The sequence below is a fragment of the Vulpes lagopus genome, chromosome 11, assembly GCF_018345385.1.
Source record: "Vulpes lagopus strain Blue_001 chromosome 11, ASM1834538v1, whole genome shotgun sequence".
NCBI classification, from domain to species: Eukaryota; Metazoa; Chordata; class Mammalia; order Carnivora; family Canidae; genus Vulpes; species Vulpes lagopus.
This window is the reverse complement of record NC_054834.1, coordinates 94,303,080-94,321,303: the sequence shown is the minus strand read 5'-3', so window position 1 is coordinate 94,321,303 and position 18,224 is coordinate 94,303,080. Positions and strand designations below refer to the sequence as shown.

Here is an 18,224-nt window from a genome sequence, read left to right as displayed (position 1 = left end):
AAGTTCAAACCAAGAACACAGTTTAAATACACTCTTGAAAAAATATAGAGAAGATAAAATTTGGTGAGTCAAGTCACATTTTAGAAGTATCACAAGAGCTTGGTATAGGAAGGCATATTTGTGAATATATAATGGATTTTTCTAGGCCAACAGCTTCAAGAAGGTCAATCAAGGAAATCTATATGCAGTAATGGAATGAAAAGGAAAACTCTTTAAATCCAGCCTTTGCTAACAAAATCACTGGAATCTATAGGCCCTGGATTTCTCTCCCTGGGGTATGTTCCCAGCCACCAGGCTATCTTTAGTTCTCCAGTTCCCTCTACCTCCCTCTGTGGCTCCCAAATCCCAGAAGTACCCCTTCCTCTGCTCCTATGTGAGCATCATCCCTCTTGCTCTATCTGTTGTTCCTCTCACCATTGCCTGACATTGCCACCATGAGTTGTGACTGCTTCTACATTCTTCAGGCTTTGTAGAAACACCAGAGTGGGGACTACAGGGGTGATAAAAATACCCTGGCCTTGAACTTCATGGTCACATTTCAATACAGCTTTGCTTGGTAGAGTTCTTGGGAGTATTTACCACTCTTCTCTCCTGGGGAATATGAAACAAATCCAGGAGGAGCTGGATAAGCAAACAATTTCAGGGACATTGAACTGTGATGCATTTGAAACAAAAATTAAATATAGGTTCACAGCTCTTTCTACTAATCCTTGGGGTCAAGTATGTTTTGGAATTCAGAATTTTATCAAATTTTAGAGAAGTAAACCAGTACATTTACTGTATGTTATATAACATTCCCCAGCAGGATCTGGGGCAGCACACTGTAATCAAACAGATTAATATAACTGCAGCAATTCACATGAATATTCACACTGAGTGAGATAAATAATGACTATAAATAGCTTCACTTCAGTTTAGGTCATGTGTTGCCACCAAATCAGTTCACATAAGGCCAGGCTTGTAGCTAAATGAGTCAAGTACAAAAAAACTTTCATTTTTCAGAGCTCTTTGGATTCTAGAATCGTAGATAGGAATTACTGATCTGTATTATGAATGAGTAAGGAAGATGATCAAGGGACCAAGTTTCTTTCATTACCCTGCCTCTTTGCAGAAGCTAGTCTGCCCATAGGCATAAGTTAGAAAAATTTGTGTTGACCTTTCCCTACTTACTATTTATTGGCTATTTTAGGCACTTCTTTTCTCCTCCCATGACCCCTGAACACCTACCTTGTTTGATCTACTAGACAATGAACACATCTCTTCCCAGTCCCTGTGCCTGGATAGGCCTTGTAACATCTGGTCTGGACTTCTCCCCCTAAAGTTCACCAGGCACCTAGTTTGGGGCCACACAGTCCCCTCCAGCACACTGAGATCCTCTGCAGATCTAGGACCAGTGTGGTCCTCTACTAGGGGCTAGCCCAAAAGTTCATATTCCCAGAACTGAGTCACCATCCTGTTGGTATTACTGTTGGCTCTCTCCTATCTTAGTCCCATTCTAGCTTGCCTAGCTCCCAGTAACATAGTTCCCGTAGGATATACCACCCATCACTTGGGTTTTCATCTTGTTCTCCCTGCCTTGAGCCCTGGCTAGGGCTGTTCACCTTGGTGCCTCAGGCCTGAGATCCTACTCTGCCCCTCAACCATCTTGGGAACTGGAGATGTGTTCCGACCCCAAAGATCCTAGAGCAAAGCCCAACTTCTAAGCTATAAGACCCCTGTGAAAGGCTGCTACACTCTGTCTCTTCCCAGGGCCTAGTGTGGGCTCTCAGTTTCAGACATTCAGTCTGAAATAATTGCCCCAGGACAAGTAGATTTGATAAATGTGAATAGATTCTCAGATAAATGTGATCCAAATGACAAAGAGGACTGATTACAGTCAAAAGTCAAATAGAACTCCTTATTTTTCAAATCCTGCAGAGGCATCTTCTATCATTTACTAGAACAAATTCTGTGTCATAACATGCTAAAAGGCGTAACAACTTCTAGCACCAAGTAAATCCCATAGCTTGGATTTCCAATCACTATTCAAGGCCCTGCTGGATAAGCAATTTTTAGTGGAAGAAATACTCACTGTGAAATAAAGTGGTTGAATTCCTCACACCATTCTTCTGGATGGAGTAAAGTAGGTGGAGGATTTCTGAAAAACAAAAGCAATTTTTTTCTTACCAAAAAAAAAAAAAAGTATTAAAAAAAAAAGTGTTTAGTTAAAGGCAAAATATCAACTTGTCCTCGCTGATATTGTTCTAAATAGCTCTGATAAAATCCATTCTGTTTCTTCCCAGGTGGGAGTCATTCATTAGTGGTAAATTACAAGGTACCAGCCCCTATTCATTTAGTCCTTCATTCTCATTGATTAAAGGCCTACTGTGTCCACGGTTTTCCGTAGGACCTGTAAGAGTTACACAGATCAGGAATATTCCTCAGGGAGTGGACACTAATGAGGGGTGAGGCAAGCATAGAACCACTAGAACTGAGAGCTGAGTATTATTAATTCCACAAGAAAGAAAGCTATAAACCTAGTGCTAGGGACTTTAGAGAAATTTTACAAGAATTTTCAGATTATGCTACCATGTGAATTAATTATGTGATGCATTTAAAGTACACTCATAGGGACGCCTGTGTGGCTCAGTGGTTGAGTGTCTGCCTTCAACCCAGGGCGTGATCCTGGAGTCCCGGGATCAAGTCCCACATCAGGCTCCCTGCATGCAGCCTGCTTCTCCCTCTGCCTGTGTCTCTGCCTCTCTCTCTCTCTCTGTGTGTGTGTCTCTCATGAATAAATAAATAAACCCTTAAAAAAAAAGTACACATAAATTCCTCAAATTTTTAACTATTTCCTGCATGTCAACTTCTGCAACAGGCACTGGAGAAAGCAAAACACCTAAGACAATGTTCCAGACCCTATAGGGTTCCTGGGTAGAGAGGGTGACAGACTTCTAACATAGCTAAGTACTGGAGGTCCAAGAGAACTAGTGAGCTGCAGGAAAACTCTAGTAACCAGACCACTTCCTGGTGAAAAGGTAGGCTAAGGGGAAGGTAAAGGCCCTGCATTTGATTGAATATTTACCCAAAGAGAGTACATTTAAAAACAGAACTGATATTACTTTTAATTGGTAAGAGCTTTTTTCCTAGCCATAAATGGAAGTAAGGGTTCCTAGGCAAATGAATTTCAGCAAATAAAGCTACATTTCTGTATATTTGAGTTATGAGTGTAATCTTAAACACATCATGTGTTATCTTTGTTTTCACCTGGGTTCTAACTGCTTCCTAAACCACAGATTGCTTAGCTTCAATAGGTAGAAGAATGGGAAGCAGCGAGGATGACAAATTTTAAAATGTATCAGATAATGTGATTATAATTTGCCTCTCAATACTCATTCTCTTCTCTTTCTTTTTGAGTACAACTTTTATTCACTAACAGTGCTGCCAATATAAAAACAACTTTTTCCAGAGTTTCTTGCAGCTAGATGTGTCCATTTGACTGAGTTCTGGTCAATATGTATCTAAAATCGTTCAGTGGTGTTTCCAGGAGCCTTCATACAAGAGGGGAGACATGCCATCTTCCTTCTTCCCCTCTCTGCTCCCTCCTGGAATAAGAATGTGATGGCTGGAACTTGAGCAGCCATTTTGAACATGAGATAAACTTGAAAATGAGAGCTATAAGCTGAGTATGGCAAAGAAGACCGATAGGAAACTGGATTCATGATGACACTGCAAAGCTCCCATACCAGCTGTAGACTGTTTCCTCTTAGTCTTCCTTAATAGGAGAAAGAGGTAAACTTTCATCCTTTTTAAGCCATTGGTATAATGCAATTAATCCTAAACAAGTCAATATTTCAGAGTATTATCCTATTACATGATAAGAACATAAGTTGGTAAGTGATACAGAAATATACACAAGAAGATATGTGGGAGCACAATTAAGGAACCACTTGCCCAATCTGGTGAGTCCCAGAAGACTTTATAAAGGAGATGAACTTGAGCTGACCCCTGAAGATTAGGATGGATTTTTCAAGACAGAGAAGGAAACGGAAGCAACAACAGGCTCAGAAAACAACATGTACCACATCACAGAAGTGTAAAAAAGTTTGGCTGTTCAAAGAACATGAGTAATTTTCTGAGGCTAGACTACATGATTCTTTCAGATCTGGAGAGAGAGCAGGAGGGAAGAAGAACAGTGATAAGAGAGAAGTGTATGATTTCTGTGTTCTGCATTAAGAACTTAATTATCCTTCGGATCTTCTGATTCAAAGACCCAAATGAAAATTCTCTGTGTGCCCAGCTAGAAAGAAAAAGCACCTTAAGGTTGCCCTTCGATTATTTTGGAGACTGCCTCTATCTCATTCATTTTATTAAATAATATTTGCCTTCATCTTTCCTTTGCATTTTTTAAAATAATAAAAGTACCATCACATAACTTTGGCTTCAGTGCTAATTTGGCTGATCTGTTATTACTGGCTCCAGCTATTTGAGGCCCCAGCTGTAGGCCTCAGTGTGGCATCTCTCAGGGAGATTATCCTACATCATTTCTTAGAGCCCTTTCCAAAAGTTGAACTTCCCATGCTTTTCTAACATTTTCTGCTCATTCTGTTCTGAGGTCAGTTCCAGAGAGAAGAGCTGCTCAAAGCAATTTACTATCTAAGAGACTTAATTCACCCCTAAAGCAGTTAACCATGACCAAGAAGTCATTTGTAGAGAAAATAAACAGACTTGATTAAAACAACCCTAGTAGGCTCAACGCTGGCCATCTGAGCATGAAAGTTCATCCCTCTGCTACAATTAAAGAATGACCCAGCAAGGGTCCACTGGAGAAATGGATGGCAAGTGTCCACTCTTGTGTAGAGAACACTGCACTTTCCCGTTTTCAGTGTGGTTATCAGCAGGAACTACAGGCCAGAGTGATGGTTTATGAGCTGGCCTAAAACTCTGCAGCAGGGAATGGAGGAGGGAGCAAGGGATCACCACTCACTCAGATCATCACCAACCCCCACTGGCCTCACATGAACCTCACACAAGGAAACATCTTCTTTGAAGCTTGGCATCATATGAAATTGGTTTCAGAGAAGCTTATTTGACCTTGTAGGTAGGTGCCCGGTTTTTCTTGGAGTTGATCCATCATACTTAGGTTCAGTAAATAGAGATCTTGTGAAAGATTATTATCTGTGCGCAATGAAAACTAAAAGGAATTTGAAGGCTTTATGGTACTTTGTTTCCACTGGCAATATAAATTCCAGTTCTCTTGCCATCCAGGAAGAGCACCAAATAAAAACGATGAAACCTTGTTGGCTGTCAACACTGCAGATGCAAGATGGGCAACTCTATCCAGAGAGTCTCTCTCCAAAACAAGATGAGATGCTTAATGTTCAGTGTGATGGGAGAGTCAGTGCATAGCTATGATTCAGAGACAAGCAGGCACCACTCACTTATGTGTATGGATGCCAAGAGCCTGCAGAATATATGAATGGTGCGTAGCTGGAAGGGCTGTGAATCTAAATAACCAGCTCTAATTTAGATAATGTTTATAAACATATATTTTGGTTTTACAAGAAAAAGGCAAAAAGCGAAAATAGTGTTCAATGTTTTGCAGCAAGCCATTACTGGGGCAGTGCAAAGCCCAAGAAGAAAAAGAGGCCCCACCAACCTCCTTCCCTGGGAGCTACACTCAACTTCTCAGCATCAAGCTGCCATAGCCTTGAATTGTGTCTGTGAGCATTTCTACTTTATCTTGATTTATTTTGTGCACCCGTTAGCAATATGTGTCCTAAGGTATCAGAAAAACCTAAGAGAGGTTATCTTTTGGGGCTGGGAATGCTAAAAAATGTTTCTATAAATCAATGGCAATTGCTTCTTTGCTTTACATTATTCTGGCTCAAGAAAGGTTTCATAAAAATACTCTACTTTTGGGTAGCAGGGGAAACCTGTACTTGATCGGAGTTTTGCCTGCCTGGATTTTATTCCTGTAACTTGGACCCCAAATTCAATTTCTATTAAGATGATCTGTTGCGCACAGACACCATTAGGGCTACATGAGGCTAGGCTCAATGGGGTGATGTTAAAGAGAGTCCTGAACCTATTATATGCCTATTTTTGACCTGGATCCAGTAAATATAATGGAGATCAAGTTAACCTTCTCTTCTTCCCTCAAAGCCTAATAAACTGATTTTCTGAACAGCTGAACTGAATCCTTTCTAGTTCCTGAAATGGAGAAGCGTCTGACTGACATGGGCACCTGGCCTCTGGATAGCCAATCCTAATTTAAACTGTTGGTGTATGCCATGGCATGATGTAAAATGATAATCTGGGTCAATATGATTCTCTTTAGTTGCTTCCCCCACCTTGAACTAAACACACACACACACACACACACACACACACACACACACAACAAACAACAAACAAACAAAAGAATGAAGGAGTTTAGTAATGAGAGCTGAAGCTAAGAGATCCATGATGACAAGGCAGATGGGAGAGGCCAAAGAGCACAGTGTGCAAGCTTAAGTTTCAGGAAGCAGAAACTACAAGCAGGCCGAAAACCAGGGAATGTGGAGAAAACAGCTAGGTAACAGAGAAAGGAAGAACTGAGTCTCAAAGAAACTGAGACCCCACAGGCTATTCTTGAGTTCCTTCTGTGAGTGCTTCACTCTCTGGTGTACCCAGAATATCACTGGCTCCAGCATTCTGTTCTCTTCCCATTCTACACATTCCCCGAGGGCTCACTGTGTGTCAGCAGCTCCCTAATCTCTATCTCCTGCCTTGATTTCTCCTCTCCCTTTTGGCTAATACATCCAACTACTTACTACATGTTACCCCTTTTATTCCCCAGAGGCACCTTAAAGTCAGCATGTTCAAAACCAAACTTATCTTCTTCCCCTAAATCTGCACTCTACTTGGTTGTTGGAACCAGAAACTTGGGTTCTACCCTCTCCTGTAACCCCACATCCACCTGGAGAAAGCAGAATCATGGCTCCTCCGAAGAAGTCCACATTCTAACGCCTAGAACCTCTGAACACTCTACTTCCCACTTTGCAGACATGGTGAAGGTTAAGGGTGCGAAGGATTACTTTGAATTATCTGGATGGACTCCATTTAACCTCTAATCCATTGTTATTATTTTTAAGATTTATTTATTCATTTGAGTGGGGGGCAGAAGAAGAGGGAGATAGAGACTCTCCAGCAGACTCTCCGCTGAGCAAGGACCATGACACAGGGCTCAATCCCATGACGCTAACACTATGACCTAAACTGAAATCAAGAGTCGGACACCCAAGCAACCAAGCCACCCAGGTGCCCCTAATCTCTACTCCTTTAAAACAGCAAAGAGAGGCAGAAAGAAGAGTCAGGAGAGATTCAAAGTGTGAAAGGGACTCTACTCACCACTGCTGGCTTTGAAGGCAGGGGAAAGGGTGTCAGGTGTCAAAGAATGCATGGGCCTCTGAAAGATAGGAATGGGCCTCTGCTGATAGCCAGCAAAGAATTGGGGACCTTAATTCTAGAACTGCAAGGAACTGAATTCTGCTAAAAACAGGAATAAGGAAACCAATTTTCCCCTAAAGCCTCCAGAAAGAGTTGCAGCCCTGCCAACACTCTGATTTTAGCTGAGTGAGATCCATGTCAGATTTTTAACCTACAGAACTAGGAGATAATAAATTTGTGCTATGTTAAGCTGCTAAATTTGTGGTAATCTGTTATGACAGCAATAAAAAACTAATACATCAATTGAGACCAAGTCCTATCAATTCTACCCCCTAAATTCCTTTCTAATCACCTCATCCCTTCTTTGATGTCCTAGTTCAGTCACTTATCATCTCATACCCAAACTACTACAGTAGCCTCTTTATTTTTCTCCCTCCCTCTATCCTCATCTCCCTCTAATCCATCTTGCATTGGCAGCTAGAATTTCTTTGTAACATACAAATCTGATCTTGTTATTTTCTTGTTCAAAATTCTTCAGTAGATCCACACTGCCAGCATGATAAAAATCTCAACCCCTCTGCATGATATTACAAATGGCCTTGCCTGTCCATCTACCCAATCTCATCTTAAACCACTTCCCCCTTTCATCTGATGCTGCAGGAATGTATAGTATTTGTAGGTCCTAAAGCGGGTCCTGTTATTTCATGCCTCAGGGTCTTTGCATCTGCTGTACCTTTCATTTAGAATGCTATCTTCAATTTGTCTACTTTGTATGTTCCAGCTCATGCTTCATGTGTATCCTTAGTACTCAGCACAGAAGCACTCCATAAATTTTTGCTCAATGAATGACTACATCAATGAATACACACAAACATACATCTATTGTAAGTAAGCCAAGAAATGATGCCAGAGCAAAATATGACTTAGTCCCCAAAGCAGCATAAAATTAGACAAAGCGAAACAGCTCCTTTGGATGTGAACAAATTTTAACTAAATTATTCACACAAGCAGGGTTTGAGGGACAAAGGAGTCCCCTTTGGTGGTGACATCAGTTGGATTTGACAATATAAGCCTCATCTCTATTCTTTTGAAGCCCAAACATCCCCAGATCCCTGAACATATCTGACCAAAAAAAGGAAATAAATCATGATTAAAATCTCATCACAGACATTATCTGATGTTAGGACCATTATACACATATGCATGGTGGGTTGGAGATAGAGATCAATACTAATAACTACCACATGTTGAGCGCTAACTACCACCAAGCTCCTTGCCAAAGAATCCTATAAAATAGAAATTATTACTCCAGTTTCACAGGTGGGGAAAATGCAGCTTACAAGAAGAAATTTTCTTTAAAACATCTAACAAAAAGCAGAAGCATCAGGTTTTAAACAAGTATTTCTATCTCAATATCCATACTCCTCACTGTTTTCTATATTTTATCTCATGCTAAGTCCATTACATTGGAAGATGAATTAAGAGAATATATATGCAAACAATGACAGAAAAACAATTAGTAAGTAACACCTCTGGAAGGTGCAAAATGAAGTCCTCAACCCTAAGGCACACTCACCAAAGAGATGCTGAGTAAAAAATTTCTCAGTGAGGCTGAGTTAATTAAGAAAAGCTTCCTGGAAGTTGTGAATTTTAAGGCAGGTCCTAAACAGGGTACATACACCAGTTGGTGAGGGGAGAAGGGTTTTAAGCAAAGAGAGGGAGTATAGAGAGGAAGACATAAAACATTAGTATAATAATTAATAAATCATTAATATGTGGTTAAATAAACTCTTGGCAGTGTATTCAAATGGTATTCTATTTATTTACTCATAAAAGTAATAAAGTAAGATGCTGAGCACAATTAACTACTCTGAGAGTATTAACCACAGCAGCAGAGCTGCCATCCTGATCTACAATTGGTAGATTCACTTATGAGATTGAATGGTTACGTATGTGTCTGTGTCTCATCCCTAAGTATCACCACCTAGCCCTAGCCAAAGTTGTTTTTCTCCCTAAGTCACATCTTAATTGTTCAAAATCAATTAGTTAAAATTATTTTCTATCTATTAGTAATACATGACTCCATCTTAATGTAGAAAATTCCTCAATGCAAGGACATAGTGTTAGGGCAGAAGACCTTCCTCTGTCCTGTGGTCCTTCTAGCTGGACTTAGAATCAAATTGACATGACACAGATTAATAGGGGGAAAGTCAAATTTAATAGTATATTTATGGGGAATCCACACAGACATGGAATCCTAATGAGGCAACGTGAAGCTTATAGGAGCTAAGAAGAGGGGTAGAAGCCTGAAAACACAAAGGGAAAAAAGACCATTAGCAGGGAGGTGAAAGGAAATGTTTGGAAAAACAAACATTTGCCCCATTATGCAGACCATTTCTTAGGTAAGGGAGAGTCTCAGTTCTCAGCTCTCTTCCTGATACTGCTCTTTTTTTCCAGTGTAAATTGAGGCATATAAGGGAGAGGCAGAGAGCTTTTCCTACATCTACTGGGGTTTGATCACTTTTAACTCAAAATAATCTTTATGCCAAAGTGGCACGTTCTGGGGCATCTCATTCTACACTCATTCAGTAGAAAGCAAAAAGCAAAATACCTCTTCACTACCACCCCCAATCTCAGGCTCTTGCCCATATCAGTGTGGCTTGTATTCTTTCAGACCTTTTTATATGTATTTTTAATATTTTCTATAAATATATATAGACTGTTTTGCTATGCTTTAAGTATATAATAGATACAATATAAATTTTATAATACTCTTACATTGGGGACAGTAGAAATGGGATTAAATGTTACGCATAAGTGTTCTGATACTTAGATTTTACATTCAAGAACATGGTTTAAAGATCATCTCATGCTGGGCAGCCCTGGTGGCATAGCAGTTTAATGTAGCCTGGGGTGTGATCCTGGAGACCCGGGATCAAGTCCCATGTCACCATGTCAGGCTTCCTGTATGGAGCCTGCTTCTCCCTCTGCCTGTGTCTCTGTCTCTATGAACAAATAAAATCTTAAAAAAAAAAAAAAGAAAAGAAAAGAAAAGAAAAGAAAGAAAGAAAGAAAGAAAGAAAGAAAGAAAGAAAAGAAAAAGATCATCTCATACCAACTTGATTCATAAATAGCATTCCACAATGTGGGCAATACTACAGTTTATCCATTCAGTCATTGATATTCAGGCTGTTTCTATATTTTTCACTATTAAAATGAAGGCTGAATGGTTTACACATGCCATATGTCATGTGTGATTTCTAACTTTTAAAAGTTAGAAACCTTTTAAAAGGTTTCTTAGGTAGTGAACACTGAACATTTAGAAACCTGTTACGTAACTTAAATGCAGAGAGTAGGCACTGACTGACTCATCTTCTCTAGTAGAGAAGCCCAGTAAGAAATTCCAGAGCAGAAGAGGAAATGACCATGAAAAGGCCTGGTAGGATTGTGAAGAGTGCCCCTAAATCACCACTCCATAGCATACACTGTGAATGGGAAATCTGAACTGTTTTAATTCCACCAGTACCAAGCTTTGAACCCTGTTGCTGGATTCCCTTCTGCCACTTACAAGAATCTGCTACCTGGTTTGAACAGTGAGTATCTCTGGGTAATTACCTTAACATATGGGGCACAGACCAAGATTTATTCAAAATATACATATAATATAAATCTGCTAAAGAGGAATCATTTGAAAAAAATTAAATAGTTGAAGATATTTCTTTAAAGTCAGAAAATAGATGATATGAAAATGACACAGAAATTGGAATCACAATGCTATACACTGCACTCTCCATAAATGTGAAAGACAGTTCCAGGTTGGAAAAGACATCCATGCTAAGTGCTTAATTGACCATAAAGGCATTTCCCAATCAGAGTCAATCATTTGAAGCAGGGAAAAAGGAGAAGAAAAGGTCTGCAAGGAGAACACCAGACAAGGAGGTGTCTGGAAGGAGGTGTACATAGAACAAAAGTACTTTTTCCTTTACCCTTTAAGTTCCCCACTAGGACCTCTGTAACAAATGACAGAGCAATAAGAAAAAAGCATACAAATTCACTTAATAGACATTTTACATGACATGGGAACCTTTATAAGGAAATACAGACCTGAAGAAATGGCTAAACTTGAGTGTTTTTATGCTAGTATTTTTTTTAAGAGAGTGCACAATTTGGGGTGGGGCGTGGGGCAATGGGAGAGAGAGAATCTTAAGCAACTCCACATCCAGGACAGAACCCAAGGAGGAGCTCAATTTCATGATCCTGAGATCATGACCTGAGCCAAAATCAAGAGTTGGATGCTTAAGTGACAGAGCCATCCAGGTGCTCCTGATTCTGATTCTTAATGACCTAATTTGACCCTATCTCTAAAATAACACTATTTGCAATGTTAAGCTGTAATTCTTAAAATAGAAAGTTACCATATCAAATTACAGGGCTCATAACAAACCCATTCTTAACCATTTCCCACCAGTAAGTGGCAATATACTCACTTCCTCTGGCTTTTTAGCCCTGTAAGAATCTGTTCAAAGGTCATCTCAGAATCTCAAGATTACATTATGTTCCCCATGTCAGAGGCTATTACCCCAGGCCTATGTTGGAGATTAGGATGTGTTATAGAGCTTTATTAATCTTTGGCCACTACACCAACATTTCAAATGTTCGTAGAAGTTGCATTTTTCTTCATTCTCTCTAAAACACACTGGAGTACCTTTCTCTCCACTGTACTCTCCTTATGCAAACACACATGACACACAAGCAACTCAACCATGCATGCAGAGTGCAGGAGAAAGTCAAGGACAATAAAATATGCCATGTCAACAGAGATGATGGAGGAGACAAGTGGTATGTGGCTCACGGTCTGAGCCAATGTGATCATTTGCTGACACCTGGTTCTTCAATTTCCTCCTTCAACAAGAACTCAGCAATGCCATCAACTGCTAGTGTCCAATGTATCAGGGAAGTAGACCTTACCCAAGGGCTGGCTAATGATCCTTTTCCTCAGTGGTCCTTCATGCACAGAGTAGAAGCCGCAAGTCTATTTTTCTCCCACAGTTTTAAATGCATAATCTGTCATTCATGATTGTAAAGAGATGTGTTTCAAACAGATCAGGTAATTTTCTAAATGTTTTCCTATCACCAAATTCTGGGACTGTTTATGTGTGTTCTGCGGGTCCCGCTCATTGAAGGTGAGTATTATAGTATGTCTAAGCATTCTGGAGATACAGAACCATGCCGCAATTAGGATGGCATCTTAAGAAAAAACAGCTTTATACATTGGTATGAAAAATCACCATGATGAGGCAGTGGGCCAGGGGATAGGCAAAACTAAAGAGACAGGTCATGATCCCGGGGTCTTAGGATAGAGCCCCATGTCAGGCTCCCTGCTCAACAGGGAGTCTGCTCCTCCCTCTACTCACCTGCCCTGCTCATGCTCTCTTACTCTCAAATAAATAATCTTTTAAAAAGTTAAAACTGAAAGACAGAGCTGGACAAACTTACCTGGCAGGCCTTGGGCCCAGGGCTGGACCACCATAGGTCTTCACTCAGGGGCAGAGCCTTGGCCACTGAGCTGACTGCTGCCTGAGAAAATCACCCAGAGCAGTCTAACTCCCAAGAGAAGGGAGAAGGGAAAGTGCTGGGACATGCCTCCCCAAACTCATCATCTCTATACATCACACCTGATCCTCTAAAGATCTGTCAATTTGAGTTCAATCAGAAGGCAGAAAAAACACTATTAACTAGAAATGGGGAAAATGTAATATAAATAATTACTTATAATACAGGATTAGATACTGAGAAGTAAAGAACTCTAATAAGCACAAGAAGAGCAATACTGGAAAAGAACTACTACCTCTAGCTGACACAGAATATCCAAGGAAGAAACTAATTTAGAAGAGCCCCTGACCCAAAACCAAGGCCTAGGTTCATACCTCACTGGAAAGGATGTGACTCTGGCCCAGGGATGGTGAAATTCTCTGAGGTGAGAAAAGCCTGGCTGGCAAACAGGAAACCACCTACCAGGATGCCTTTGACTCTTAAGTGGGAAGCTGCTCAATGAGTATTGGTAAAACTTGCTGTAGGGTGAGCACCACTGGGTCCCAAATGCCACTGGGAGGCAAAAGCCACAGTTGCAAGAAAAAAGTACACCAAAACTGGGAAGAGGACCCTTTCCTCTTGCAGTGGCCTTCCAGTGCCCTCTACTGACAAAGTCTAACATCTCCCATATGGCAAAGGAGGAATGTTTAGGGAGGCTACTCCAGTATCACAAAGCAGGGCAAGGAAGGGTAGAGTCAGAGCTAAAAAGCAATAAATTGATATCTGGTACAGGAAGGAAATGAATGAAAACACAGATGCTGGAGGGTTACAATAGTCTGTTTTATTTTTAGATAAAACTAAATTATTTAAGGAAATTTCTATTTCAGACTTGCAATCGGCTACTTCCAGCCATCATCAACTGAATGAGTTCAGTATGCTCTGACCTTAGGTGCACTTGCTAGATACATTTCAGAGGTAAAGAAGAAATAATGGAAACCTCTTCCTCCCCCACTTAAAACATCTGTTTTGGGAGATCCCTGGGTGGCTCAGTGGTTTAGTGCCTGCCTTTGGCCTAGGGCGTGATGTGATCCTGGAGCCCTGGGATCGAGACCCACATTGGGCTCCTTGCATGGAGCCTGCCTCTGCCTCTGTCTGTGTGTCTGTCATGAATCAATAAAATCTTTAAAAAAATCTGTTTTGCACGATGCATGAAATTTCCTTATTAAGACTCACTGTTTTTTATCCCAGAAGTTCCTTATTGAAATGGGAATGTTCTGGAAAGCATCTTATTGTAAACTTGTATTGGCCAAAGCTTTACTTGGGATAAATGGCAAGACAAGAATAAAAACTTAGAAAAAGGTATCCAAGACAAAAATCAGTGAGGGTACAGGACCACAAACAGACTTAATCTGTGATTTTCCATTTCTATGGTTTCAACTTTGTGAGCTGAAAATTGAAGAGTCAAGTAATATGACACTTCATCTTATGCTTTCCTGTCTCTCTGCCTCTAAGATTTCTTAGACGAGAAAAGAAAAGAATTAATGAAAGTGTGGTTCAAAACTCTTTTGCCAGGATAATGGCCACAGAAGAGAATTTCCTTTTCTTCTGGGCCCCCCTTTCCTACCAACATAGTTACAAGTGCGAGATAGTGAGCTGGCTCAAAGGAGCTGATAACGGTTCTTCTCCCTATTCTCTCAAGCCCAGTCAGGAACCCATGGCTTTTCTTCAGCTGGACCATTTTTCTGCAGAGTCTAATATTATATCTGGGCTCTTTATCCTTAATTCTTGAGAGCTTATTATGTATAAGCACTGTGCTAAGAATTTACTCATTTAACCCTCACATATACTCTGTGAGGCATGTTACACAATTCCCTGTTTCAGAAATAAAGAAACCAAGGGTTTTGGAGAAGTTAGAAGGTTTGCAATGCAGGCAGCCTGATCCCAGAGCGCACAACTGCAATCATTGTGTCGTTCTGCTTCCCCACTTGGGAATTTCTCTCAGTTGACAACACAACATCTTTAGAGTCAGCCAGAGCAATTTACGTCATATTAATGGGGGAATATGGGCCCAATTTGATAAGTCAATTCAAGCATAGTACTCTTTAGATCACCAAGACATTAGCAAACCAATCCAAAGAATATTTTGTTTGAGATGCAGAAGGATCAGTAATTAGGAGTATGAGCTGAGAAGATTTTCATCTGTTGAGTTTTATGTATCCTCTGTCATTCAGCTCCCTCCAAAGTCACAGCTGGTAAAACCAAATGGGTCATTTTACCACAATCAGACTAATGTCACAGTTCAAGAAGCACCATTTGTCCTCTAAGGCAAAGCCATGCACCTAATTACAACACTGTTAATAAATTTATAATAGACAAAAAGAAATTGACTGCTATGGACTTTTTTTCCTAGCAAAGCAAAACCATTTAAAGGGTAGATTGCAAATCTATTCCTTCTTTTATTGTTTCAATAAAGTCAGCAATATATTCTAGATAGGAAAAACCAGGGCAGACCTCAGATGAACAGATTGTATCATCAGATCCTACCACATTGTTTCTAATGGGGGAAATTAACAGCTGAATATCAACACCTGTCACTGTGAGCAGACCCTGGCACACACACCAGGTAGGAAGGCTGTGTAGTTTCTTAGAGCAATCTGAGTCTGGGCCCCCAGAGACAATATGCATGCCAACGCCCACAGAAGCAGGCTCCACTTAAAATCAAGTAGATTTACTAAACGCGAGGGGAGATGAAGCAGCAGTTCCTAAGGATGTCTGAGTGTTAACAATTGTGAGCTTTAAAGAGGTTTTATAGAGACTGTTGCTAACTGCAGAATGAAATCACACAGACTTAGGCAGAGACTGGCCCCAGCAGGAACCAACGGATATTCATCCCCTTTCAAGGGCAAAAGGTACCACCAGAGCAGCACCCCCTCTCACACTTGGGTGGTTTGAGTCATGTCTCTTCTGAGTAGATTATGGTCAATTGTTTTCACCATCCTTAAGATCAATTACAATCATTGCTACTGAATGAATTATGTCTCAAGTCTTGGCAGTTTGTGAGCAACCCCATGTGAGCAAGCCCACATTTATTTTTCTGACATTGTAAGCATGTCTTCTCTTTACAAGGGCTTTGGCTATTTTTCTACTGGGTTGCCTAGCAACCTTTGAAGGAACAGAAATATGGGAGAAGGATGCTGGAGACATAACTGATGAGTGAATTTGTATTTATTTCACAGATTCCTTTTTAAAAATCAATCTGTTGTTCCCTCCTGGGGTGCATGTGGGTGAGGGGCTATATGATATTATCATAGTGCTGCTACTCTCCTAGCAGGAACACACAGTGCCAGCAAGTATATTTATACAGCATATTCAGCAAATGGGATATGATGATTGCATATTAATAAAAATGAAGAGGAATAAATACATCATATCATCAGAAACTTACTGAGTAAACACAATGCCCATTTGTCCTCTCTTAAGGTCTCAGACCCTGCCTGAGGTAAGTCTATAATCTCTCTCATTTCATCCTAGTTGTTGAGTGACTAGTGGATAATGCTGCATTCTTTTGCCTTGTGTCCTTTCTTTGGCTAAATTATATGTCCCTACAAAAATAATGTACTTTGTTCAGGAGTCAAGTTTATTTGCAAGGAAATGAAAAAAGGTACTTCTCATGATTCTTTTGATTTCTTCTGTGTCTGTGGTTACTTCTTTTTAAAACTATCCATGTTTAAACCTTTTTTCATGATTATATTAGTTAACAAGTCATCTATTTTGTTATTTTTACTCCCCCCAAGAGCTCAAGATTTACATATTAGTTCTACTGCTTCCAATATTTTACTTCATTAACTTTCATTTATATTTTATTAAATAACTGCTATATTTTCTTCATTAACTTCCACTTCTGTTTATTAAACACTTGCTTTTACTTAGGCTTAATTTTTTTTCTTCATTCCTTGGATGGGAAGCCTAATTTATTTACTTTCATTGTTTCTTGATTATTAATATAAGTATTTAGGGCTATGAATTTGCCTCTAATCCCTGCTTTAACTATTTCTCCTTAATTCTGATATATAGTATTCTGATAATTAATATGTTCTATATATTCTTCAACTTCCTCTTAGATTATTTTTACAGATAAAAATAAATATATATCTTTAAATGAGCATACACATGTATAGTACATTTATATATGTAATATAAATATGTATTACTATACAATTATATAAAAATATATAGATCAAACCTTGCCCCTTATGAAGAGAGAATACTCTTTAAAAGTGCCTGTGAAACTTTCACAAAAACTTATACCATTGTTTTTTTACTTATTATATCTGTCATAGATTGAAAGAAGTTCAATAAATAACTTCTGTGGTCACATATATCTTGTTGTAATTTATGTAGTTTGTAGTTTCTATTTTATAAGTACGATGCCATAAATATACTTCTTATATGTTCATTAAACAAATAGCATTTATTAAAAGGTGCACTTCTTAGACTAATTTAATGTTTGGGTCCTGGATTCAATATTGTCTAATATTAAGAACACAATGCTGTAATTATTGCTTCATTAAAATCTTTTTATTTTTTTATTTTCAATTTTATTTATTTATTCATGAGAGACAGAGAGAAAGAGAGAGAGACAGAGAGAAAAGAGAGAGAGACAGAGGCAGAGACACAGGCAGAGGGAGAAGCAGGCTCCACGCAGGGAGCCCGACGTGGGACTCAATCCCAGATCTCCAGGATCATGCCCTGGGCTGAAGGTGGCACTAAACCACTGGGCACCCAGGCTGCCCAAAATCTTCTCTCTTTTAAAGATGTTGAGAGAAAATAAGAAAAATGTATTTAGGAAGTCTTTCACATTAACTTACATGTTTACCATTTCTTTACTTCTTTATTTCTTGTTGTGGATTTCAGTTACCATCTGTTATTTCCTTTCAGCCTGAAGGACAATCTTTAGTATTTCTTACAAAAGCAAGTTAGCTAATAACAAATTATCTCAGTCTTTATCTAGGATCGCTTTTATTTTGCCTTCATTTTTGAGGGGTAGGTTTGCTAGATATAAAATTATTGGTTGATAATTTCTTCTAGGACTGTGAATATGTCATTCCACTACCCTCTGATTACCATTTTCAGGTGATAAGTTAGCCATAAATCATATTGATATTCCTCTGTCCACTGTCAGTTGTTTTTTCCCCTGCTGATTTCAAGATTTTGTCTTCCTCTTTAACAGACTACGATGTGTATAGGTATTTATCTTACTCTGGGTTTAGTGAGCTTTTGTT

The 18,224-nt window shown here is 39.5% G+C and overlaps 1 protein-coding gene across 5 annotated transcripts in view; it reads right to left on the bottom strand.

The window, feature by feature from the left end:
• MYO3B (myosin IIIB) overlaps nt 1-18,224 on the bottom strand; it is a 427,577-nt gene that overhangs the window by 287,067 nt on the left and 122,286 nt on the right. For all 5 annotated transcript variants that reach the window (XR_005990597.1, XM_041773390.1, XM_041773393.1 and 2 more), the window contains exon 8: nt 2,072-2,137. Coding sequence is in view for 4 of the 5 variants with exons in the window: in XM_041773390.1 (XP_041629324.1) it covers nt 2,072-2,137 (66 nt within the window). In the remaining variant the exon portion in view is untranslated. The remainder of the gene's footprint in view (nt 1-2,071; nt 2,138-18,224) is intronic.